Source organism: Mus musculus, chromosome 19 (assembly GCF_000001635.26).
Source record: "Mus musculus strain C57BL/6J chromosome 19, GRCm38.p6 C57BL/6J".
NCBI classification, from domain to species: Eukaryota; Metazoa; Chordata; class Mammalia; order Rodentia; family Muridae; genus Mus; species Mus musculus.
The window spans coordinates 38,787,772-38,814,929 of NC_000085.6; the positions used below are offsets into that span (position 1 = coordinate 38,787,772).

At 42.6% G+C, this 27,158-nt stretch overlaps 1 protein-coding gene across 2 annotated transcripts in view; it reads right to left on the reverse strand.

Moving 5' to 3' along the window:
* Positions 1-349: 349 nt before the first annotated feature.
* Positions 350-27,158, reverse strand: part of Noc3l (NOC3 like DNA replication regulator) — a 32,190-nt gene continuing 5,381 nt past the window's right edge. Inside the window, exons 4-21 of one of the 2 annotated variants that reach the window (XR_386499.4) lie at positions 26,915-27,072; positions 26,310-26,363; positions 24,573-24,703; positions 22,527-22,688; positions 22,237-22,330; positions 19,755-19,930; positions 19,316-19,444; positions 16,628-16,759; positions 11,539-11,619; positions 11,127-11,227; positions 8,026-8,098; positions 7,867-7,930; positions 7,715-7,786; positions 7,201-7,254; positions 6,334-6,462; positions 4,930-5,027; positions 2,517-2,601; positions 350-1,926 (exon numbers count right to left, since the gene is read on the reverse strand). Coding sequence is in view for 1 of the 2 variants with exons in the window: in NM_021315.2 (NP_067290.2) it covers positions 1,774-1,926; positions 2,517-2,601; positions 4,930-5,027; positions 6,334-6,462; positions 7,201-7,382; positions 7,715-7,786; positions 7,867-7,930; positions 8,026-8,098; positions 11,127-11,227; positions 11,539-11,619; positions 16,628-16,759; positions 19,316-19,444; positions 19,755-19,930; positions 22,237-22,330; positions 22,527-22,688; positions 24,573-24,703; positions 26,310-26,363; positions 26,915-27,072 (2,074 nt within the window). In the remaining variant the exon portion in view is untranslated. Of the gene's footprint in view, positions 1,927-2,516; positions 2,602-4,929; positions 5,028-6,333; positions 6,463-7,200; positions 7,383-7,714; positions 7,787-7,866; positions 7,931-8,025; positions 8,099-11,126; positions 11,228-11,538; positions 11,620-16,627; positions 16,760-19,315; positions 19,445-19,754; positions 19,931-22,236; positions 22,331-22,526; positions 22,689-24,572; positions 24,704-26,309; positions 26,364-26,914; positions 27,073-27,158 lie in introns of both variants that reach the window. The other variant, NM_021315.2, reaches the window with a different exon arrangement.

Sequence of the window (27,158 nt, forward strand, 5' to 3'; positions counted from 1 at the left end):
AGTGAGCCTCTGTCTCAGAAAGAAAAAAAAGGAGAGAAAAAGACTTACTTCCAGAACTCACACATAAGAATCCCCTCAAATTCAAATCCAGCTGGTAACTGTTCCCCCACTGCTCTCTCCTCCAGTAACTGTGCGGCTCTTCTCTGCCCACATACCACGTGCCCAACTTAATTACGAAAAAAATGTCACCATCCCTGACGCTTCTGGGTGGAGGGATTTTCTGCTTTCACATTTTTATGAGGAAAGAACTCTTGAGTCCCAGAATGACTGGTTTCTATGGCACTGAACTAAGTCTATTTAGCTGAGCTGCTTTTCACTAAAATAAAAAACAAACAAAACCTCGTAAGACTAGGAAGTAAAAATCGAAGCTACTTTATTCAGTTAATAGCAGAAAGTATTTACATACACATTTTGTATTTGTAAGTCATTTCTACAATGATAATAGCTATTATATAAAATAGTTCTTTATAACTATTTATAAACATATACAGTTTTTATCTGTAAGAATTTAAGGTGGGCGGTGGTGGCGCACGTCTTTAATCCCAGCACTTGGGAGGCAGAGGCAGGTGGATTTCTGAGTTCAAGGTCAGCCTGGTCTACAAAACCCTGTCTCAAAAAAGAAAACAAAACAAAACAACAACAACAAAGAATTTAAGAGAAAAACACTTTCCTGGTTGGACAGGAACCGATATTCCTATGGCACAATGGAAATCTTGGACCTTTCATCTTACTGAGCAATTTTCCCCTATCACTCTCAGGTAATAAGTTAACCCAACTTCAAAGACTCTAGATTCTGACTCATACTCTCTCTCACACTAGCAATGAGAGCACTCATTCCTCCTTAAAGGTCAGATTTGGTCATTCCTTGTGTCATTCAACAAGAGCCAATGAACAAGAGTATAACTTTAACTTATTTATCAAAAAATTCACAAAATTGGGGGCTCCCAGAGACTGAACCACCAACCAAAGAGCACAGAGGGCTGAACCTAGCCCTCCCCCCATATGTAGCAGATGTACAGGCTGGTCTTCATCGGATCCCCCAACAACCGGAGCTGGTCCTACCCTGACTCTGTTGCCTGCCCGTGGACCCTGTTCTCCTACCTGGGCTGTCTTGTCTGAACTCACTAAAAGAGGATGTACCTAGTCCTGTAGTGACTTGAGGTGCCAGGGTGGGTAGATACCCAGGGGGGAACCTTCATTCCTTTAGAAATGACAGGGAGGGGGTGGGAGGGAGGAGTCATGGGGGGAGGGGGACTGGAAGGAAAGGGATCTACGATGGGGATGTAAAGTGAATAAGTAAATAAATTCATAAAAAATTCAAATCAAATTAAATCAAATAAAAAAAAAAAACCATGAAGGTTAAAAAAAAACCCACAAAATATTTTATTTGCTTTCAACTATGGTGCTGCAATAACAATATTTTTTTAGTTATAAAGAGAATTTAATAGCTGTCTTGTTTAGGTTTTGTCTACTTAACTGGAGTAACCTGAGCAGAGGAAATCTCAACTGAAGGACTGCCTCCACAGACTAGACTATGGCACGTCTGCAGGGCATTTGTAGATTTCATGACTGATGGGCAGTGCCATTCCTGGACAAGTTGGTGTGGACTGTATAAAAAGGCAGGCCGAGCAAGGCATGAAAAGCAAGCCAATGAGCAGGGTCTTCTGTGGCCCTGCTCCAGTTCTCAAATAATCATTCTTAGGAAGTCTTCCTTGTACAAACAGAAACAGGCCCTCACATATCCTTGTGTCTCTGCCATGCACATGCAGATATCTAAGACAGTCCATTCACTCTGTACTGCCGGGATGAGCTTTCCAAACACTTGGCGAAATCCAGCGGTGTCTCAGGAGCAGCTTCATTACAGTATCTTTTGATTAGTTGATTTAAATCTTCATTCAAAAATGAGTCTCCTGGTAAAAATTTATCCTGAAAAAAAGTTAAAATTAATAGTTAAAGCCACACACATTGTAAGTAATAACCAATCTGAGCAAAGCCAAAACCATTGCCAGTGAACACCAACCACGGGAACAGAGTCTATGGGGCTGCATGCAGTGACAATACAGAAGGTACAGATGGGTACATCCTGTGAGTTCAAGGCCAGCCTGGCCCACACAGTGAGTTCTAGAACAGCTAGAGCTCATAGTGAAACTGTCTCAAAACAAACAAACAACAACAAGAAAAGAAACAAGTAAAGAGAGATCCTTGGTCAGGTCTTTGATCGACACTAGACTGAATAAGTCTCATCAACCATCTCTGTAGAATTCTAGCACCATGAATCTACCCCAATCTCAACTCCTAGAGCCTGGCCTTTGTGGTCAACACCTATAGGCCTAATTAATGGGAAGCTAAGGCAAGTCAGTAAGTTCAAGGTTAGCCTGGACTACAAAGCAATGCCCTGTCTCAAAAAAGAAAACAAAACTGGCAAAATAGAGTTGAATTGCTAACAGACACATTGGTTTAATGTTTACTCTCTCTTTGTAAAAAAAAAAAAAAAAAAAAAAAAACGTATCACATACCTTCCTTTTGGAGTGTGAAGATTCAACAGGCGGATTGAATGTCATTGCTGCCATGCTGTAAGTCTCAAAAAGTTCAACTGCAGATCTATAATAAAAATATAAGATATGCAGAAATACTATCATTATCTGTGTGACTTTAAGAACATTCAATCAACTCATTCATTAAAGATACAAACTAGAACCAGGCAGTGGTGGTGCATGCCTTTGATCCAGCACTAGGGAGGCAGAGGCAGACAATCAAGTTAGAGGACAGCCTGGTCTACAGAGTAAGTTCCAGAAAAGCCAGGGCTACACAGAGAAACCCTGTTTGGAAAAACAAAACACAACAACACAACACAAGTCAGGTGGGGCTGAGACTTGATGAATGGTACTTGCCCAGCCCACGCCAGGTCTGTGCTAATTATGCTCCTTGCATTGCAAAAGAAAGAAAAGGAACAAGGCGGGAGGGAGACACAGGTAACTGTTAAAAAAGAAAAAGCAACAGCTGCATTTAGTATGGGCAAACATCATCTCTATCTACCACAAAGGGTTTATAGCAAATGGCAGAGTTGAGTCTTATTTGGAGAGACTTACTTACTATATTGGCAATTTAAAATACAAAATAGGGGTTGAAGAGCTGGCTCAGAGGTTAAGAGCATTTGTTGCTCTTGCAGAGGACCCAGGTTCACGTTCCAGCACCCACAAGGTGGCTTACAAACATTCCTAACTCCAGTTTCAGGGGGCCATAAGCACGCAGCACGCACATGGTGCACAAACATATATGTATACCAAACACACACATAATTAAATCTAAACAAAATCTTCCATATGAAATAACTAAATGTAGTATTTCAAGACAAGCAGGAAGTCAATTTTAAGTGAAGTTTTCCAATCTTAAAAGGAAACAACTAGCCAGGCATAGTGGGGCACACCTATAATCCCAGTCCTTGGGAGTACAGGGAAAGGGATCAAGACTGTAAGATCATCACATATAAATTCTTATGTGGTTAAGTTTGTGCCCATCATAGACCACATGGGTATGAGGCCAGGGAGCTATGGGACCAGGGGAAGCAGGCCTGCAGCAAGATTAGAGTCAAGACATGTCCAAACCCTGGAAACTGGCAGTAGTAGGATGGCTTGGCCCCTGTCCCAGGCCTGTGTGTCCCTGTGCACGTAGCCCTGTAACCCCACCACACACACATACACACATACACACACCTTTGCCCCACTGGAAGAGGTTACATAGCCCAGCAGCCAGGTTAAAACTCCCTTTCCCCTTATAAGGTCCTGTCCAGCAGCACCTGGAATTCCTCCTTACACTAATGAGGCATCCCCAGCACCCTGGACCTGGCCAATGATGTACACTCACCCTAAAGCCCCTACTCGCACCCCCAATTAAATGAAACTGAAGCATGTCTCCCAAGAGTCTGCACTTGTGAAACACACACACACACACACACACACACACACACACACACACACACACTGTTCAGCCCTGCACCCCGACTCAAGATCCAGTGGCTGTGAAGGAGGGCTGATCGCTCTGCTATGGATGGGAATGCAGAACCTGAATGATACATGGGACCCTGTCTAAAACAATCAAACAAAAATACAAATTTCTTCCATTTTTGCTCACACTCTAAAGACAGTATAAAGTCAGTCTAGCCTACAATTCATCTATAATATCTAAATTAAAGAAATCTATGCGCTTACAAGAAGAAAAAAGAAAAGAAAACAAAAAAGAAAAGCCTGGGGCTAGGCAAATAACTAATTTGCTAAAGTGCTTATCATGCAAGCTTGAGGACCTGAGTTCAAGCCTAGCCACCGAAGTTTAAAAAAAAAAAAAGCCAGGCACAGTTATTTGTAGTCACAACATGGAAAGACTGAGAAACAAGATCACTGGGGTTCAGTCTAGATCCTGAAACAAAAAATAAAAGTGGATGACTTCTGAAGAACAACACACAATCTGACCGCTAGTCTCCACAAGCGCGCGCGCGCACACGCGCGCACATACACACACACACCTATACACACATGTATAAACACACACACACACACACACACACACACACACGTGGGCCCACACAAACACATGCACATAAATACACACACCTATACACACATGTATAAACACACACACACACACACACGTGGGCCCACACAAACACATGCACACAAATAAAAGGATAAGGGCCAGGTCAGAGTCTTTGAGTCTTAGACTAAGTTGGTGTTTTAGGTTTGATCCCAAGCACAAAAAAATAAACCCTAAACAGGCCAGGTGACACACATCATTAGTAACAGTGCTCAGGAGGCAGAATCAAGAGGACCTCTGAGTTCCAGGGCAGCCTGGTCTATACAGGGAGTTCCAGGACAGCCTGGGCTACACAGCGAGTCTCAAGGCGGGCACATAAAGCAATGCAGTGGCAAACGCTACCTTCGGCTCAGCTCGGGCTTGAGGGCCTCAGAGCCTTCGGATGGTGCCCCAGCAAGCAGATGTGCTGCAAACCTTCGCACAATGGGATGGTAATGTCTCTGAAGAGGAAAAGAAACATTATTCACTATTTCACAAACATTATTCATTATTTAAAAACACAAGCCACAGCTTTTTTAAAGTCCAACCTAAAAAAAAAAAAACAAACAAACAAAAACATGAATATAGATCATTTCAAACCTTTGACCCAGAAAATCTGTCATGAGAGTTTGTCTCCCTGAAATGATAGCAAAGCTTTCACCCATGCTACCTCAGCAACATGGCTGCCTAAACATGATCTGAACAAGCACAGCATCCCACGTGTGTGAGACATGCTAATGTGAAAGAAGAACGCTGACAAGGGCCCTACTCCTAAGCAAAGCACTAAACAAAGGTAAAACTCAGGACTGCAGATATAAAGTGGGAAGTTAGTCTTTCCCAGGGTTGAGCCCCTAGCCAACACGAGAAGTCAGCCTGAAGTCATAGAGCAACATTAGACAGACTCTGAAAGTTGTATTTATGTATTTATGCATATGTATGTGTTGATGTGCTTATAATCTGTATATATACATATAATATATATGTTAGCAAATAAAGGAAAAAAGGCCATGAACTTGAGAGGGAGCTGGGGCAAATGGACATGAGAGGAGATGGACATGAGGGGGAAGGGAGAAAATAATATGATTTTATTTTAATTTTTAGTAAAACTTTCAAATTTTTAAAAGAACATATTACAAGCCAGGTGTGGTGGAGCATGTCCTTAATACCAGGTCTCCACAGATCTCTGAGTTCCAGGACAGCCAGCACTACATAGAGAGACTCTATCTCAAAACACAAACCCTTTGTTCTCGGGATTAAAATATACACCTGTTAAATTACCAAGTTAACAATATAAAAGGAAATAATAAAAGGCAGTTTCTGTTTCATAGTGAGAAGTAAGTTACCACTGTTTCTAGGCTCACTCTAACGCTGGACTCACTGTCGGATCTTGGCACTGTAGGTAAAACTACTTCATAATGGAGTCTACCACAGTCTCCTTGGATAGAACCCAATACATGGTCCTATAAATGTGCCTGATGACAAATCCTCTTTTCTGAACAGTGTTGGGGAAAGACTTCATTAAATCTCCATATGCTCATTACACAACTCCATCACGTTCTGCTTTTTTAGAAATGTACACAGCAGCCTCAGGAGGACGGTATTTAAGTAACGCTCCCACAGAAGGCATTCCAGAAAACACGCATGTGCATTCTGGCAATAGCTACTTGAGGAAAAGGTGAAAACATACTGTTCACTCATAAACCAGGTTGGGGGGGGGGGGGTAAGTGAGGAGAGGGGAGTGGAGGAGGAAGAAAGGACGGCCCTTACCCGAAGCGTGTGCAGCTCCCACAGTGCGGTGTTCTGTGCATTACAGTACTCTGGCTCCTCCAGCTCAGGTAGAAACACCCCGCTGCCCTGAGACTCGTTATCAAGCAAGAGATCTGTTCTGGGAAAAGTCTGCAAAAACATCACATAAAAAAGAATTAACTAAGGTATCTTAAGGAATGTGACTGTCCTATAGTTGTATTTAAATTTGCAGTTACAGTAAGAGCTACAATTTTAACATCTTTAAACCTAGCTTTAACAAGAAACAGTTTACATGTGTATCATGACAGAATGTCTTGGTTTATAGAGATTTACTCCATCTGCAAAGGTGGCATATTTGTCACATCTTCCAATCTCACTTTACGGGACCTCTCTTACAGATAAACACTGAATGTACCAACATTGGTCAGAACATCATTTATAACAGCAATGTCTATGTCAAGCTGTGTGAGTGCAAATCCTAGTGCTACCCATTTCTTAAATCCACTGTAGTTTAAAGAGCACCCTGCATAAGGGAAGCAGGCAGGGCAGTAACGAGAGCACACCTGCTGCTCTGTTTTTACAGTCTACCAGCAGTGTCTTTTGAGTCAGGGTGTCACTGTGTAGCACTGGCTGGCCAGGAATGAACTACGCAGACCAGCCTTGTCTCAAACTCACATGTATCTGCTGCTCAGGGTGGCCTGAAACTTGTGGGCTTGAGCAGTCTTTCAGCATCAGTATCCTATGTAACTACAGGCATGATCCACTGCATCTGGCTAGGAATTACTTTATAATAAAAAGGAAACATTCAAGGGAAAGAGATGCATACAAACAAGCACAGTACCAGGACACCGTGAGACCTAAGCTCTGCCTCTTTATGCTCTTACTTACATGCATCAATATCCTGGTAGTTGCTAAAAGGCCAATGCTTGAATTTGGAAGAACCTGCAGAGCAAGTGTACAAAGGCGTTTGATGAAGGCAAGAGCTCGCTGATGAGAAACCTGCTTTCTGCGCTTGCTTAGCATGACATCGAGGCAGTGGAGCACAATCTCAATGCCGTCGTTGGTGGCACCTAAAACAGACGTCCTTCAGGGTCACTCTCGTTATGCTTTCATTATGCCACTTCCTGAACTCAGGGGCCCCATGATGAACTGTCATGCCCGCTGCAAACCATCCTCCTAGCCCAGAGAGCCTTAGAGATGCGCTGGGCCACTCTTACTGCATTTCCAGTCAGTCAGTGCCAGAAGTCCTTTCACCCGGATCTTGTGCAGCATTAAGTACAGCTGCACAGCAAGGGCCAGCCAGCCTTGCCCAGCAGATCCTGTTTCTCATCGGCTACAATTATGATCAAACAGGCTCTCAGACTACACATATGTACCAAGCAAGCATCTTCAGAAAACATACCTGCATGTAATGTGAACAGTGTCTTGTAGAGATGTGTATAGAATTTCATCGGGTCAATATTTAAAACATCACCTTTGAGATGACAACAAACTCAAGTTAGGTTAAGTTAGTCTTCAGGGACAAAGGAAAGGAAGCCTAACGTACTAACTCACCTTGTCCAGAAAGAATATGAAAAGCAGTTTGAACACAGTGGAGACTTTCTTGATAACTTAGCTCCTTTACAGAAACAAAACGGAACAGAAACAAAACAAATGAGAGTGATTTCTGCCATTTATATCTTTAAAATGTAATCACTGATAAAAGTTACTCACCCCAGACTCAATGAGGGTATGAAGAACCACTAATAAATCATCAAAAAACTCCACATTTATAAGATGTGCAAACCTAGAATCAAATGAAACTTAATTACTAAATAATCCAAAAGCAGAAATAAAGCAAGCAAAAAAAAAAAAAAAGTAAAAATAGATGTAGTGAGAATTTGAGTTTTTTAAAAATAAAGAGTTATATTATGTGACTCTGTTGTTGTTAATCCCAGGTGTGGGCTATGGGACTGCTTCAGGTTGTCCACAGCAGCTAAGAACAGTTTGCCTGGTGCTCTGGCAGGGGCGTGATTCTGCCAGCTGCAGATAGCTTACACTTGAAATCCTGGGGACTCTTGAGAGGATATAAAAGCGCCAGAGCCCCACAAGGCTGCAGAGGCTGCTGCTGGTTGCTGCTGTTGCAGTCTGTCAAGTGGTCATGTGAGCAAAGAGAAAAGAAAACACTGGATATCCTGCTGAGGAAGACTGGACTTGCCCCCAAGGAACTCTAGGCCCCTAGTCAGACAGGGGGTTGGGAGAGACTAGGGTGGAAAAGAGTGACAGGTAAAAGAACCCAATAAAATAGCCAAAAATATGGTACAGCTTGACTTTAAAATAACACTGTAAATATTACTTATTTCTAATTGTTAGTTGAAATGGAAGTAAGAGATCACTGATAGCTTTCACTTAACTCAAACTGACTTTTTACACAATTCTCGCACTACTGGGCAGTATACTTGGTAGGAATATGAGGCACCAGACAAAAATACTCTGTCCCGACAAACAAGTGAACACATACCCTGACTAAATGCACTGGGCACCGACAAGTCATAAAGAAGGCAACAGAAGCCAGAGCAAGCTTCCCAGCAGACAGGGAGCAGTAAACGGAAAGGACTCTGCCATTCATAAGAACATGGGGTTGGGGGGGGCTGGAGAGATGGCTCAGCGGCTGCTGGCTCAGATGGCTGCTCTTCTAGAGGTCCTGAACTCAATTCCCAGCAACCACACGGTGGCTCACAACCATCTGTAATGGGATCTGATGCCCTCTTTGGAGGGATATATATAAATAGAGCACTCATAAATCAATCAACCAACCAATCTCTTATAAGAGCCTGGACTTTGGGAGTTAGAGGAGCTGCTGCCAGGTGGAACACACAGAAGCTCTCAATCCTTGGCACTTAACCTGGGAATACGGACACTATGATACGCTTGAAAATAAAACATATAATTACTGGGCGGGCGACTGAAGCTCTGCTCCTAATGACGTGTGTGATACTTCATGGAATCACGTGACTGCCCGAGGCCTCTTTCTTGAAACGAATGAGACAGCAGAGTTCAGGAATCTTAAGCTACTGGATGTGAGAATATTCTGTACACTACAAAACAAGTCCAAGCATCTGCTAGACCTCTGAACAAAGTGAGAGGTGCCCCCTGCGCGCCTACCAATTTCATGGGAAGTAATGTGGCACTATTGGAGGTGGGGGCAGTTTCAAGAAAGGGTTCTCTGTATAGCCCTGGCTTGGCCTAGAACTCAAAAGAGATCTGCCTGCCTCTGCCTCCTGGAATTAAAGGAATGAGCCACCACGCTCTATACAATGTGGCATTATTAACCAGAATTTAAAATGTGAATGGCCTTTCTTTCATCTGAGAACACATGTGCTCAGGTTCATGAAGATATAAGTAAGAGGTGCGTGCCTATAATCCCAACACCTGGGGAGTGGAGGAGAACGATCAGAAATCTGTCATCCCTGGCTATACAAGTTTGAGGCTAGTGTGGGCTGCATAAGACCTTTCTTCAAAAATCCCTAAAAATAAAAATAAAATATTAAAAAGGAGAAGAAGAAAGAAATGCTCTCTATGTGCTACCATGGGAAGATCCTTGAGTGACTTAAGGGGACTTAAAAGACACTGCACACATATTCTTCCATTTAATTGTCAGAAAAGGACAAGCAGACACACAAACACAATGGAGAAGGCACATTTACATTTCTTATTCTCTGGACTTATAAAATGTGCATATATTACTTGAAAAAGAAGAAAAAAAGGAGCCTATTTTTTATAGAGAGAGTTAACCATAAAACAAAAATAAATAAAAGATGTTGGGTACTAGAAATGCTGATTCACACCTGGAAGCCACAAATTAAAGGCCAGTCTGAACTATACAGTGACTTCTAGGCTACCCTGGAGTACAGAGAAGACCCCATGTCAAAACAAAGCAAAACAAAACCAAAATAGCAGGTTTCATAACCCTTCCTTCGCTCTGACTTTTCTGGAGGTTTCTAATGACAAGGATGTAATCTTTCGTAAGGAGGCACAGCCCTGTGAGCTCCAGTCACCAGTGAGACTCTGAAAGAACAGAACTCCTATCTTCCAGCCGGAGCTGCATTTGCAAGTCTGTTTCTAAATCTCTGCTACCTAATGAGGCTAGCAGAAAGTTTCCAATTGTACCAGTGGTGTGCATTGTATCGTACAGGATAGCAATGAGTACAAGGTACCACCTCAGAGTTAATAACTATTACTTTGAGCTAACATTCCCTAAGATCATCAGTGCTGACAGCACACACAAGATCTATTTTAGCAGGAACAGATGTAGTGAACTAGAAGAGGATCTGCAAGCTGGGTTAATAAAACAGACTGAAGAATCATGTGTGTCTGATGCCCACAAACGGCTGGCAGAACACCAACAGCATAGTACAAAAAGGAGTCAAGAATTTGGGCTGGAAAGATGGCCCTATGGTTAAGGGCATGTGTTCCTCCAGAGGAAGGTGACATCAGCACCCACATAGCAGCTTACAACAATCTGTTAACTCCAACCCCAGGAATCCAATGCCCATTTCTGCCCTCTGAGGGCACCATGCACACACATGGTGTACAGACATACACAAAGGCAAAACACCCATACACACAAAACAGAACAGAATCAAGAACTGAGTGGTGATTCTTAGGGATGCCAGAAACATTAAGCAGAAGAAAAAAGAATCAATTTTAAAAGATTTAAAATAAGAAAAGCCAAAGGCACAGCACAAGAAGTGTAGCATTAGGACAGCATAGGGGACACTCTGAGAGCCTCAGTTGTGATGCCCATCGCTATTTACAGCCCACACAACCCTTACTTGGCAAGGCCTTCTAGAACCGCTGGCAGAAGAGGTGACTTCTGGGCCTTCTTCAGTATTCTGAAGTAGGTCACAAACACAATATTCAGAGTCTCGGTGTGCTGGCAGAGAAAGCAGACGAGAGCGCCTTAGAGCTAGCTGGCTGTTCTCCACGAGTTAGACTAATCACAACTTGCAAAGCCAAAGCTTCTTTTCCCTCTCTCATCCCCTGAGAATGCAGATTTTGGAACAAAATAGAATCAAGGCCTGGTAATTTCATAAACTGGCATGCATTACCTCATACTTCCTTATATGTTAAAAAAAAAAAAACCTACCTAAAACCCATCAAATAAATCAAAATGATATACCTTTAAGTCAAAACAATTTATAATTAAAATCATTTAACAAAACATGACAGAGTGGAACTGCCCACCAGTTTCAGCTTTTTCTCAGTGCTTTCCGAAGCTTCGGCCTCCCGAAGTTCCCGCTCTAGTTTCTCTTCTGCTTTCTTCCACTGAAAAGAGAAAAAAGGAAAAACATTATTCGTATGTGTATGTATATATGTATATACATATACATATGTGTACACATACATACTTACATACATATACAAGTATGAGGACGCATATACACACTCAGACACACATGCATAACAGAGGCAGTGTGAATACTATAAAACACGGTAAGGCCATATACTGCCTGTGAATGTGACACGAGCAAAGGGAGAAGAGCACGGGTGAGACCCGCAAGCCGACTGACTCAGTCACACTGGTCGTCCCTTGGAAAACGGTGGAAGGATGGAAACGTACGTAACGGTGCTAACGTAACAATTACTGTTTATGCACATGCGTCATCCCATCTAAACTGTAAAATGACCCTTAAGGGTAGATACTGTGCCCTTCTAAATTAACCTTCAAAAATGCCAGTAAATGAAAAGTGACTGATTTCAACCCACATCTAAGAGATAAGAACTTTAACCAATAAAACAACTAAACAATAAAAACTCAAATGACTTTTCTTGACCCTTACTGTCAAGAAAAGGAAATCTGTACTTCATGACTCAAACAACTTTTCGTAGACACGTGCAGAAAAATAACTAAATGTAGTTATTTAAGCTGGAAGGGGGTGGCTGTGGGGACAGCCTTCCTGCCAAGCCTGCTGACTTGAGAGCATCCCTAGAACCCACAGGGTAGGACAGAGCTTCAGCACTGTCTCTTGACCCCTAAACACACACAACAGTCACATGTGCACAAATGTACACATATATAAAAAGTAATTAAAAAACTTTTAAAAAGCTCCAACCAACCTAAGGGTAAGTCTGCCTAGTGGGGAAAAAAGGAAAGAAAATTCACCTATTGCTCTCTGCTAACAGTTGTCAGTCCAAGTTGATTTAAGAAAGGTGTTTTTTTATAAAAAGTGGGAAAAACAAAATTCTCTAAATAGTTTAGATTTTTAAACTTGCTTAATTTATTTCCTTTTTTAAGCAAAAAAATCTTGTTAGTTTCCAGATCCTAATCACAAATTGGACTCAAGCAATCATCCCACCTCAACCTCCTAAATAGCTAGAAAAAAATATAAACATACACACTGCCCAGATTTCAATTCTTTTTTTTTTTTTTTTGGTTTTTGGTTTTTGGAGACAGGGTTTCTCTGTGTAGCCCTGGCTGTCCTGGAACTCACTCTGTAGACCAGGCTGGCCTCGAACTCAGAAATCTGCCTGCCTCCTGAGTGCTGGGATTAAAGGCGTGCGCCACCACGCCCAGCAGATTTCAGTATTTTTCTGATTTAACTCTAATGTAAAACTGGGCATGGTGAAACAGGCCTACAACCCCAGCATTTTGGAGCTAAGGGCAGAAAACTCCAAGGCTAGCCTAGGTTACATAGCAGGACCTTTCTTGACAGCATCATTGGCAAATGCTGGGAAATTCGGATGGGATGTAAACAAGGAGAAGGAAATTAGACCCCCATCTCTTTCTTGCCCTGCATAAAAACTAACTCCAAATGGATCAAAGGTCACTGTGAAACCTGAACCCTGCAACTATTAGAAGAGAAGGTAGAGAGCCCTCTACAGCACAGACACTGGCTAGGATGTTAGAAACAGAACTTTGGTTGCTCAAGAAATAAGGCCAACAACTAGCCAATGGGACCTTGTGAAACGAAAAACTCTGTACAGACAAGCAAAGTCGTGTGAAGCCCACAGAATGGGAGGAATCTTTGCCAGGTACGGCAGAGAGCTGTTATCTAGAACACATAAAGAATCAATATTCAAAACATCAAGAACACAGCTACTTTAGCAAGGTGGTGATGGCACATCCTATAGTCAAAAGAGGCAGAGGGAGGAAGGGAACCAGGTGGGAAGGGAATGGGGGGAGCAGTCAGGATCAGGTATGAGGAGAGACAGGAGAGAGACAGAGGGACAGGAGAATGAATGGAAACCTACAGCTGCCAGGGGTGGGAAGGCGGAGGGGAATCTCTAGGAAGTTCCAGAGACCTGGGATGGGAGAGGCTCCCAGGAGTTAATGAAGGTGACCTTAGCCAAGAAGTCTAACAATGGGGGCATGAAGCCAGGCAGGAACCCCAGTGGATAAGGACACCAACCCATCCACAAAACTTGACCAAAAATTTGTCCTATCTAAAAACAATGCAGGGACAAAAATGGAGCAGAGACAGGGAATGGCCAACCAATAACCGGCCCACGAGCAAGCACCTATCCCTGACTATTAATGATACTCCATCATGCTTGCAGACAGGAGGCTAGCATAGCTGTCCTAGGAGAGGCTCTTCCCAGCAGCTGACTGAAGCAGATGCAGAGACCCACAGCCAAACATTGGATGGAGCTTGGAAACTCTTACAGAAAAGTTGGGGGAAGGATTGAAGGCCCTGAAGGGGATGAGACCTCCACAGGAAGACCAACAGAGCCAACTAACCTGGACCCTTGGCATCTCCTAGACACTAAGCAACCAACCAAAGAACATACACAGGGTGAACTGGTCCCCAACACATAGGACTGCCTTGTCTGGCTGCAGTGGGAGAGGATGCGCCTAACCCGGCTGAGATTTGATGTACCAGGGTAGAGGATACCCAGGGGGGCCCACCCTCTCAGAGGAGAAGGGAAGGGAGGTGGGGGGAAGGACTCTGTGGAGGAACTGGGGGGAACAGCGTTATGGATACAAATTAATTAATTAAAAAATTAAAAATGAAAAAAAATTCAAATTTCAAAACATCAAGAATACAACAACCTCAGTCAGGTGGTAATGGCACATGCAGGACTCAGGAGACAGAGGCAGGTGGATCTGAGTTTGAGGGCCAGCCCTGTCTACAGAGTTCCAGGACACCCAGGACTACACAGAGAAACCCTGCCTTGAAAACAACAACAACACCCAAAACAAAAATCATTAACAAATAGTGAAGAGGAAGAGAGTCAAGAACAACTCTTGCTCATTCTTGATGGGAGTGTAAAATGATAGAGACACTATGAAAATCAGTGTGGAGATTAAGAAAGTCAGAGGCTGAACTGCCATGTGACCCAGGTATTCTACTCCTGGACATAGATTCTACTATAGAGACACTTGCTCATCCAAGCTCACTGCTGCTCTATTCCCAACAGCTAGGAATTGAAACAGCCTAGACGTCCATCAACTAATGAATGGATAGTAGAAATGTAGAACATATACACAATGCAACTTTATTTTGTTCTAAAGAAAATTAAATCACAAAATTTGTAGGCAACTGGATGGAAGTACAGAGAAGTATACTGAATAAGGTAATGGAACTAGGGACAGAAAAATGTCACATGTTCACCCTCATAAGAAGATTCTAGCTTCCAAACTCAAAGTCTGTACCTTCAAGGGTGCCTGTAAGGCCAGGTGTGGTGGCCCACCCACTTAATCCCAGCACACAGGAGGCAGAAGCAGAGGCAGAGGCAGGAGGATCTGAGTTTGAGGCCAGCCTGGTCTACATGGTGAGTTCCAGAACAGCCGGGACTAGGAAAGCTCAAGGTGTTGGGAGGAAGATGCCTGAAAGGAGGGGTATCAGAATGTATAATACAAAAGTAGAGAGGGGAGATATTGGGGTTATAAAGATTTCAGCAGGGGAAACATGGTGGGAAGGTAGAAATAACCAAACCTGAGGCCTATGAAAAAGCCATATGAAAAAGCCTACCTTGTAACAAAATTTTAAAATGATTTTTTTTAAAGGAAAAGTTTGAAGGGAGATCAACCTGCAGGGCTGATTCCAGAAGCTTCCAGTTTTTAAACAAAGCCCCAGTGCTGGGAGTAGACAGCTCCTCATGAACTATGTGGGGTCAAAGAGGCCCCAGAAGTCTCCTAAACCAATATAGGTTCTTGCCATTCCTCTTGGCAGCCCACTAAAGCTAAACAATAAGACCCTATTACTGAAGAGACCACATATCTGCATTCACGATATAAAGAAATCAAGCTGGAATTTATCTAACAGTCCTCCCTGCTAACTTTCACAGTCCCTAAAGGTGCTATACAGATGCTGGGGCAGAAAAAGCTGCAATGGTCTTATCTAGTTGTGAACGCTATGATCTTGACAGACCAGCCAAGCAAGATGCTCCCACTTGTGCAACAGAAGCCTACTTTTATGGGGTAGCTAACTGCTCTCTGCTGAATTTAAGACTTGTTTTCAGAGGACAGACTATAAACATATTGGTATTGTAAACATAGTCAAAAATCCGTGATGGAGAGATCACAAGCCATAGGAGAACTGAATACCATTAATTAGCTAATTGACATAGCTTTAAGCTGCCTTCTAGGTATTTATGCTTATATACCCACAGATATATGCTACTTTCAGTCTTAATCATACAAGCCTCTTTCCTGTGAACAGTAGTGAATCCAGAGACTCACAACGGCATGCCATGATGTAAGAATAAATGATAGTGGGTGCTCAGCCTGAACAAACCAGTTCATCATCCTATCCAAGGCTCAGGGAACACTGCAGGAAAGGGGAGAAGGACTGTAAGTGGGAAAATAGGGAGAAGTCAAGGAAATGTCCTCTTCTGAGAAGACACAACCACTGCAATCACGAATTCATCACTGCTATGGATGCCTGTACTCGGTCAAGAATGGACCTGTCAACAACAGCCAGGCACTGTGGCAGGAAGAGCTCAGGCAGGCCTAGTGCTAACAGCCAAACTATTTGCTACTGAGGGATTATAGGGTGCCTGTAAGGCTAGGGGTGGTGGCCCACCCCCTTAATCCCAGCAGAGGGGAAATGACCTTCCATTTTTGTAGCCACAGTTAACCCCATCAGGCTCCAACTGATACTTCAAATAGTCACAGGTAGCCTTGCTTAAACTGCAGTGGGCTGATGTGTGTATCTTTGGGAGTGGAGGGACTGACTGATAGAGATGGCAGGGAGATTCGAGAAAACAGTGGGAGAGGGTAATCAGAATACATTAAATACATATACAAGACGTATCTACTTATACTTTGATTATAATGCAAGATCCATCAAGGCAGAATATATAATAAAATGAAAAAGAAAATAAACCAAACCTTTCTTTGCATTCTTGATAGAGTTTTTCTCTTCTCCTTGAAAGTCATGAACCTTTTGGGCTTGTTAATGTCCTCTGTATCTTTTTTCACTTCTACCTCCTTGATCCGCAGGCATAAAAATGTTTTTAACATCTAACAGTGGGAAGAAAAAGCACACACACAGCTTACTACACCCAAAGACTCTGTAGAGAAGAACTTACTCTAAGTCTGTAGGATGTCTACCACTTCAATACAGAGTTCTACCCTCGTCTGATAATGGGACACAAGATGGCACAGGGCAAATGGCCAGAAAGAAATTTGGAATGGTATGGAAAAAGACCAATCAAGACTAAACTATCTGTACTCTCCCCAGTTTTGCAATTAACAGTGCCAGCACTCATGGTCCTCACAGTACAAAGACTGAGCCCCTGCACTGCCTCTTAAGACACTCCTCACTGGACTCTCAGTCACAGCAGCTTACATGGGGCAAACTCTCGACAACCATAGGTTCTGACTCTTTCAGTGTCCCAACATGCACATCTAGAAGGGAAGGTGGATATTTCAGGTAACAGGACTGAAAGCATGGGAGAAAAGTGATTAACAAACGGCATAAAGTGAAATAAACCTAAGGTCATTCTCGGTATTAGAAAGATAAATTTCAAACACTTTGTAGGCATTCTGTGTGCTCATAAAATATTACTAGCCAATGAAAAAACAACCCCAAATTAAAGGGTATAGTTTGTAGGGGATTGGGGAATGTAGCATTTATTCTAGCATCACTAAAGTTAAAAGGATCTCTCTTTAGCTGAGTTTCATATTCAAGCCATATCAAATTATTATCTTTTCTCTTAGGAAGACTGTTATTGCTGGCAGTATGGCCCACACTTTTAATCCCAGTGCTCGGAAGACAGAGGCAGGTACATATCTGAGTTTGAGGCCAACCTGGTTGATAGAGTGAGATCCAGGACAGCAAAGCTGTCTTAAAAAAAAAAGAAAAAAGAAAGAGAGAGAGAAAGAAAGAAAAGAGAGAGAGAGAGACAGAGAGAGAAAGAGAGAGGAAGAGAGAGAGAGGAAGGAAGGAAGGAAGGAAGGAAGGAAGGAAGGAAGGAAGGAAGGAAGGAAGGAAGGACAGGAAGGAGAGGAGGAAGAGAAAGAAAAGGAGGAAGAAGAGGAGGAGGAGAAGGAGGAGAAGCAGCAGCAGAGGCAGCAGTAGAAACCTGTGATTTTTTATGTTGGTGGTTCAACTAAGTATCACCACTTTTTAAAGGGAAAAAGGAATTGAAAGAGATCTGAAGGCAAACAGTATGAAATAGCAACACCTAGCTTAAAGTTTTGCTTCTCGGTTATTTTTCTTTCATCCTTCATTAGTTCTCATTACATAAATTTAAATTTTCTAATAGAGAAACAACTTTGAAAGAGCATACAGAGAAGCAAACCTGTATTAATACATGAACATGATGTAAAAATGGCTCACTCAGTAAAGTGCCTGAGTTCAGATCCCCACCTGTATTAATATGTGAACATGATGTAAAAATGGCTCACTCAGTAAAGTGCCTGAGTTCAGATCCCCAGTACCAATATAGAGAATTGGGTATGGCCGGGCGTGGTGGCGCACGCCTTTAATCCCAGCACTCGGGAGGCAGAGGCAGGCAGATTTCTGAGTTTGAGGCCAGCCTGGTCTACAGAGTGAGTTCCAGGACAGCCAGGGCTACACAGAGAAACCCTATTTCAAAACAAACAAACAAACAAACAAACGAAGGAAGGAAGGAAGGAAGGAAGGAAGGAAGGAAGGAAGGAAGGAAGGAAGTTAGTTAGTTAGTTGGGTATGGCACTGTGCCTGGGAGAGAGGACGGGGTGGATCTCAAAGTTCAGTAGCCAGCCAAATCACAAAGTTCAGTGAGAGGCTGTCTCAAAATAAATAAATAAATAAATAAATAAATAAATAAATAAATAAATAAATAAATAAATAAATAAATAAAAGTGGACAGCAACCAAGGAATATACTCAATCTACTGTACCGTCCACATTCACATATGTACATCTGAGCACAAGCCCCAAGTTCACAAGTCTAATACCACACACAAAATTTAAAAAAAAAAAAAAAAAGATGTGCAAATGGGCAGCTTTCCACCTCAGAAACTAACAAGAGATTAAACAGCAGGGATGAGGACTGGGCCACCACTTACTTGGTCAGGTCAGTAGTGACAACCTGAATGACACAATATTGTTAGAAGACCATTTTTAAATAATTACTACTGGATCCACTAACTCTACTCAAAAAATCATAATAATCATAATACCAAGAAACCTAATTCATAAATACTCACAATATAAAATAAACAATAGAGACAGTAACCTCTCTCCCCCACACTGACTGTATCAGAAAAGCTCTTGAGACAACTCACTATTCACCAACAGGGCTGCATGTGCCTGGGTGGGAGGCTCAGGGTTACCACACACCCTGTCACACTCCTGTAGACAAGGATTCCTACTAGAAGCCTATTTTTTAAGTTTTGAAACAAGAATGCATATATTTCTGTAAAAGTCCACCTAGAGGGCTATACAAACTGTAACAGACTGTCAGCAACACTCAGTCAGTGAATGGGTACATTTAACTTATATAAATACATCTGTAGAGACATTTCTTGAAACAATAAAAATCACTTTGTAATTAAAAAGAAAAATCAAAGTAAAAAAAGAAAGGCTTACCTCTGGCCTAACTTCGTAATTTCTGCCCTTTACAAAACCAGAGATGACTTTAATGACACCCAGAGAAGCTTGGCCTAATTTATCTTGTTTAAAGAGTTTCTTTACTGCTTCGCAACACATTTCAGATACCTGGAGGAGAAAGCGTTACAATAAAGCAGTGCTGACACTGGACCCTGCTGCTGGGGGGCTGCTGGGGGGCTGCTGGGGGGCTGCTGGGAGGCTGCCCTCTGCAGCCTAAGCTGTTACAGCCTCCATGGAGAAGCAAGCGCCCACTAATGCTCGAATAATTCTCTAAGAGACAGTGAATACTAAACTGATACTAAGTTACCACTAACAGCTTATAGAGAACTTAGGGGTAAGATGGAATACAGTGTGTAATCTTTCCATAAAGACCAGAGCAATAAACCAGTTCTTATAAACCAGTTTTAGAGCAACCCACCGGTTTTGACCCATCGTTCATCAGAGGGACAATCAGTACAATGATGTTGTTGTGAAAGTTAAAATGGGGCAGGGCCACCAACAGCTCACACAGGCTCTTCACTGCCACTTCAGCCAGCCCTTTGTAGGCCTTTAAGGACACCACATTGCTCTTCTTCAGCTTCCTTTGCTTCCAGTCTAATTAAAACACAAATGCAGTTACTTTAATCACTGGAGTTTCATCCTGGGACCAGAGAAGAGAGAAAAAACATAAATCATCTTATTAATCTTTCAAAGTAGTCACATGACCAGATGGTAATGTGGGGCAGTAGACTGGCTTAGTGAGTAATGGACCCGCTGAGTTCAGCCCCTGGAACCCACAGGGTGGAAGGAGAGAACGGACTCCTATGAACTGCCCACCAGACACCTGCATTCCCTTATGCCACATGTGCACCCACATGTATACCCACAAATTTCACATGTGTGTGTGTATATTATATATATGTTATATGTATGTAGTAATGTGCATATATGTAACTTGGTATTAAGCTTAATTTCATTCTTAGTATAGTTACATTATATTCTTTTATATGTGTGCACTGTGTATAATTCTGTGCCCACTTCCATATCCATGCCAAAGCCAGGGGTCAAAACCAGATGTCTCTTTGTGTGTCACCTTTCAACTAATTTTTTAAGTGTGTGTATGTGTCCATGGGAACATGTGACTGCAGATATCCACACAGTCCAGAAAGGCACTGGAGTCACTGGACCTGGCTTTATAGGCAGTTGTATGTTGGGAGCGACCCTGTTTGAATGTTAACTGCCTTGTCCGCCATAAGTGCTTACTTACAAAGTCTTGGCCTTATGGAAAAGTACGAGCTTAGTTGAGATCTCTGTGGGAAAAGTTGAGGCCTCTGTGGGAAAGTACTACCCCCAGTTAAGAACAAATAGCTATAGATCTTGTGGACAGGTACCTAGCAGCCCATTCTGCTCTGTTCCTCCTGCTGAACTTTTTACCTAGCCAATATCCTGCTTTTGGGAACAGGTGTGTTCTCCCAGAAACAAAGCGATTTTGTGTCATCCCCCTCCCCATACCCTGCTTCTGTGGGCACAAAACCTGCCTGGGAATAGTAAAATTTGACAGCTTGATCAATCAGACTTGCTGTCCGTCCTTGTGTTTCTCGCCCCTCATTCTCTCCACAGGTGGTTCCTCAGACCCTGGTCGACTGTCCCACGGGCCAGGACAGTTGTAAACAGCCTGACTTGAGTCCTGGGAACCAAACTTAGGTCTCCTGAGCTGTCTCTCAGGCTGTCCACATTATTTGTTGAGACAAGGTCTCTACTGACTGATCCTGTCCTGGGGCTTGACAATGGCCAGGGAAGATCAAATCCAAATGCTTCAGCATCCACCTCTAGTGTATGTCCACTCTACCACTTCCCTGTCCTACTTGGGCCAGCAGGACACGCAGCAGCACTGCCTCAGCCGGGAACTAGGCTGTCCTTGGTCCTAGCCCTCAGGAAAGGAGTCCAGTGAGATGAAAGCATCTTACCTAGGCATCTTCTCCATTCACCAAGTTTTCACCACACTCCCATTTTCTCAAAATGTATGGAAAGAGTTTATCATCTTACCTAAGTTTTTAAGTTTATTTTAAAGGTTTGAACATCTATTTCAAAGTACAACCTTTTTTCTAGAGTTTTAAAATTTTAAAAAAGAAAAAAGAGATCTCAACTGTTCATAGATTCAGCGTATGCATGGCTACCTATAAAGCACTGTAGTGTGCTGGGTACATAGCTCAGTTGCAGTGTGCTTGCCTAGTGTGCATGTGGTCCTGAAGCCAAGCCCCAGCACCACAAAAGGAAACCCAAGAACTACAGCAACAAGGAGGCTAATATTTACAGTCGATAAACTATCTAAACACTGCATGTCCATACATCCAACTGCTTCTTAAAAATCATACAATTTAAATGATATTATTACAATTTACTGATAGAAAATAGGCATATAATTTATTATGTAAATGGTGGAGAAAGGCTGAACTCTGGAAGTCTTTCTGCACTTTGAGACAGGGCCCCCTCTCTGGCATACAGTGGACTTGACCTCCCTGTGTAGCTGAGACTGGCCCTGAACTTCTGATATTGCTGCCTCCACCGCCCTCGCTGAGATTATCGGTGTGCCCCACCACATACACCTGGTTTATGCAGCACCTGGGACAGGAAGCATCGTGAAGGCCTGGTAAGAACTCTTCCAAATGAACTGCAGCCCGGTCCCCAGGAAGTCAGATTTTAGACTGCCTCTCACAGAAAGCAGAAGGTTAGGTAGGTATGTACCTTTAAGATACGCTTAATTGTTGAGCATGATGGTACAAGTTTTTAAACCCAGCCCCCAGAAGGAAGAGGCAAGCAGATCTCTGTGCACTTGAGGCCAGCCTGGTCTAGGTACTGAGTTTCAACACAGCTAGGGTTACATTAAAAAAAAAAAAAAAAAAAAAAAAAGTTTAATATACCTTTAACTATTTGCTCCAGATTTTCCAAATAAAATTTGTATTGGCTAACCAGGCCTTCTTCAAATTCTCTTAACTTCTGGGTTTCTTTACGAATCTGGAAAGATCAAAATAATTTTAAGTATCTGAGCATTAAATTCAAAAACTGAAATAAAACAAGCGCCTCACACTTGGGGCAAGGTGGGGCAAGGTGGGGCAGGAGCACAGATCAAACAGCAATGACCCCTGCTTTCCCATCTCTAGCCCTCCAAAATTCTTGGCTTATTTTATGCAGTAATTTTCTCTAGCATCACCTTGGTAGATTTTTCTGCTTCGGTTAGAGGCCGGATTTTATACGAGGGAGTGATGTCCTTAAACAGCTCCATCAGTGAGATGATAACCAACTTCCGGACAGTGACAGCCACATCAGGGTCCTGCTCCATCAGCATGGAACGCAACTCTTTCAGTTTTTTAATCTGTTAAGGCAATCATTTGTAAGATTACAGAAATTGTGGCAAAACATTCCAGAGCAAAAGACAACAGCCAAATTCACCTAGTGACTCAGACCCAGGTTGCATTCAACTCCAACGGACACATCACAAGAGTTAGATGGAAACCATATGTTTGTTATGTGGGCAAGTACAAACTTTATTAAAAGTAAGTTAGAAGCTGGGCATAGTGGTGCACACACATCCAATTTCAGCACTCACTTGGGAGGCAAAAGCAGGTGGATCTCTGTGAATTTGAGGCCAGCCTGGTCTACAGAGAGAGTTCCAGAACAGCCAGGGCTATACAGAGAAACCCTGTTTCTAAAAACAAAAAAAGAAAAAAAAGAAATAAACAAACCCTACCCCCAGGTACATCTAGGCAGCACTAATTCACTAAATGGACTTGGTGGGTTATCAAAACAAACAACAAAAACAGCCGGGGTGTGGGGTGTGTGTGGTTATGATTATATTTCACTATATACATTTATGAAATTCTCAAAAGAAAATATTTTTAAAAATTAATATGATACCTCTATGGTTCTATGGTAATTAACTAACTTCCCCACTCTGATTCTGACTCATGTAACAAGTGCTACTTAAAGTTTGGCTCACATGAGCAGGACTGAAAACCTGAGTTTAATTCCTGAAATCCATGTAAAGACGAAACAAGAGAACCCACTCCACAGAGTTGTTCTCACATTCCTGTGACACATGCCTTCCCCCACAATAGTAAATAATGTTTAATGTAAATCTAATTTATCATTCAATAAATAAATACCTGTCACACTCAGATGCTGGAAAAGTCAGCAACAGGACTGACGTCATCATTTAATATTTATTCTCATCTAAGCCTCACAACCAAGTGTTTAACGTGGTTCTTTTTAAAGAATAAGTGACCTTGGATAAAATGGCTCACCCCATCTCACAGCAGCTGGGGAAGCCAAGTCTGAACGTGAGGCTTGCTGCGTTTCCGTTCACCACTGTCCCCGAGCCCCAACGGCAGCCTTCTGCAGCTCTCACTCTACTTCACTCCGGCATTTCCTGCCTTCCTTCTTGTTCTCTTTTCCTCCATCCTCCCGTATTCCCTCCTGCTTCCTTCTCTCCCTCCTCCTCTGCTTCTCTGGTTTTTGAGAAAGGATCTTACTTTCAGGCTGAGTTTGAACTACTGGCAATCCTCCTGCCTCAGCTTCTCAAGTGCTAAGGCTTGTACAGTACTTCCTATTTACACACATTCCTGAACTAACTCCACTGACTTTTGTATAGAAAATTCCTTATTAAAAACTACACAGATAGGCATGATGATGCACACATAATATCCCAAAACCCAGGGTAGTTTGCGGCCAGTCTAGAAAGACCCTGACTGACTGACTGACTGACAGACACAAACAATCAGCTATAGGGCTGGGAAAGTAGCTGAGTGATATGGCAAATATCCTAGCATGCTTGAGGCCCTGGGTTTCATCGTCATATGCAACACCCACCCCCAGGAGAATGGCGCAGCGCACACATACATATACGTATTTACATACATACATACATACATACATACATACATACATACCCGCGCAGGCAGATCTGTAGGAAGATTCTTCTTCCCTAACACAGTACTGTTTTAGACACTTACTGTCTTCAGAGTTACTAAGACAAGCCCTGTGTCTTTGCTTACAAATGAGGAAAATAAACCTCAGCATCTAAATGGCAGCTCTAAGCTCATGAAAGAAACTAGGCTGAGACGCAGGGTGAAACTAAGATTCCATCTGTTCTTCACTCAACTCAAGCCTGTGTTTAGCTCATTCTTTCCAGTTGTGTGTGCATACAGGAAGCCAGAGCTCTTTAACACACTGTGGTTTACATGTAACTAAAACCACTCACATGACTTTCTGGATCTGACAGAATAGCAGATGCTAAGGCTGCAATCTGTATTTTCTTGTCCTGCAGTTTCTTCTTTCTCTCGATCACATGCTCTTCTATGGTCAGCTCCTTCCTGGGGTCTTCAATGACCTCTGAAAGAAATGGGGCTTTCCTCCTTAAATATTCCTTTATTCTCAGAGCGCTAATAAATGCATACTAAACTCATAATTAGCACTAATGAAGATAATGGAGAAGCTGTGTTTATGGCGGTGCCTCAGCCTCTCAACCATCATGTAGGGCAGGTACTACCATTCTTACTAGTACACACATGTCATTTCATGGATAAGAAAACAAAGGAGCTTGACTAACTTCAGTTTCAAAATCTGACAGAAACGGATCCAAAGCCTAAGCTCAAACTCCTAACTACTATGCTAACGAGCCCACCATTTCAATAGCTAAAGACACTTTCTCTGTGTAGCTGCGGCTGTCCTGGAACTCACTCTGTTCACTGAGCTGGCCTCGAACTGAGATCCGCCTGCCTCTGACTCCCTCCTGAGTGCTGGGATCAAAGGTGTGCGTCAATATAGCCCCTACAGCCCAGCTCTGACTCAGCATTTCCTTAAAGTACAAAACACTTTTCTTTTGTTTTCAAGTCTGTAGTGCTTTGATACCTTAAGAATGAAACTAGGTAATAAATGTATAAGTATAATCTGTATTGAAACCAAGCTAATACAACAGTTGATCTGTAATTTCATATGCCTTTTAATGGGGTCTGCCAAGTTAAAAGTAAAATTTAACCAGCTTGCTGTCATACATTCTAAACTAATGGTTTCAAGTAAAGTGTACTTTCAGGTTCATTTTGATTAGTTAAAACTATTCTACTGGACATGGTGGCTCACGCCTGTAATCCCAGCATTCGGTAGGCTGACTCAGGACTGCCATGAGTTTGAGGCCATCTTGGTTTATGGAGTAAGTTCCAGGAGAACCTAGCTACAGTATGAGAGCTAGTCTGAAGGAAAAAAGGTGAACCTGAGCGACAGTGAGATGGCTCAGCGAGCAGGAGGAGCCCACTGCCAAGACTCTGACCTCACAACCACTTGCACAATAAATAAAGATATCATTTTAAAGACTTAAAAAAGCAGCAAAAAGTTTTAAATATTAAAAACCCACATTTCAGTATCTGAGAAAGACATATACTAGCACAATTGTACTTAAAAAGAAATTTCGCATCAAAAAATTCAATTTTTCTACCTTAAAAAGAAATAGTTTAGAGCCGGGCTTGGTGGCGCACGCCTTTAGTCCCAGCACTTGGGAGGCAGAGGCAGGCGAATTTCTGAGTTCGAGGCCAGCCTGGTCTACAGAGTGAGTTCCAGGACAGCCAGGGCTACACAGAGAAACCCTGTCCCGAAAAACCAAAAAAAAAAAAGAAAAAGAAAAAGTTTAAGTCCTTCTCTTATAATTAAAAGGATTCAAACAGTAACAATTATAAGTCTTCATGTTTGCCTCACCACTGAAAAAACTGTTCACATTTTTCCACAATAAAAAGTATATCAATGTGAAGCAAATAAATTAATTCATTAATTTAAAAAAAGCCTATCATATTCCACAAGGTGAGCCTTTCAAACACAGGAAGCGGGCTGTGGAGCAGTGCTCTACGGTGCCCACTCTCAGTACACTGCCTAACTAACATTACCTCCACTCATCATGCCGAGAGCAATCCGAGCTAACCATTTGTCAGACAGAGGCGCGTCTCATTACCTTCCTCATCTTCCAGCTCTTCCTCAGCCTCCTCTTCTTGCTGCACGTCAGTGACTATGGGACAGATTTACATATCAAAGCCATGACAACATTCCGTGGTAAAACAAAAACTGAGACATGAGCTGAGCCGCGGTTACCACAGATCTCAGGATGCCCTATCAGTGAGTGACTGAGGGAGGAAGCACCAACAAAGCTGCTCCGAGGCGGCTGGCGGGTTTTGGGTTTTGCCTTGATGGAGTTTCATGAGTACCTGCTTTGCTATAAATCCCTATAACTTTGTCTTTGATTTTTGCCCTTTTCTGTTCTGTTTCACAAAAACATTTTCTCCTTCTTTCTCTACCTCTGTCCCATGCCCTCCCCTCTTTGAAGAGATAGCCACCCAAACCTTGTAGCTCTAGTTGCAGTCCTAATGCAACAGGTATCTGAAGGAACTGTGACCCCGCCAGCATCGCCGGGCTGCTATATGCTAATGGCAGCTACTCTTATTCTGTAAGTATGACTAACCGCTAAAATATAATTAAACTTTGAATAAATAAATAAATAAAAGTAACCGTGCTCTATTAGTGAAAACTCGGTGTAACTAGGAAGCCAGGCACGCGGCTCACCCGGCTTCTCCCGAGCCTGAGGGATGATGCCACTCTTGTCCTTGATAGGGAGCAGGTGAATCAACTCCTTCTCCGGTGCGGTTTGCAGAGTTCTTGGCACTTTTTCATATTTCTCTATCACACTCTCATGCTTTCGTTTCTTGATATGGACTGGTTCACTGCAGAAAAAAAAAGCCCAGTTTCAGTTTTGAAGGGTACTGTCCTAGTTGGGTCTCTACTGCGGTAATAAGCATCGGAAACCGAG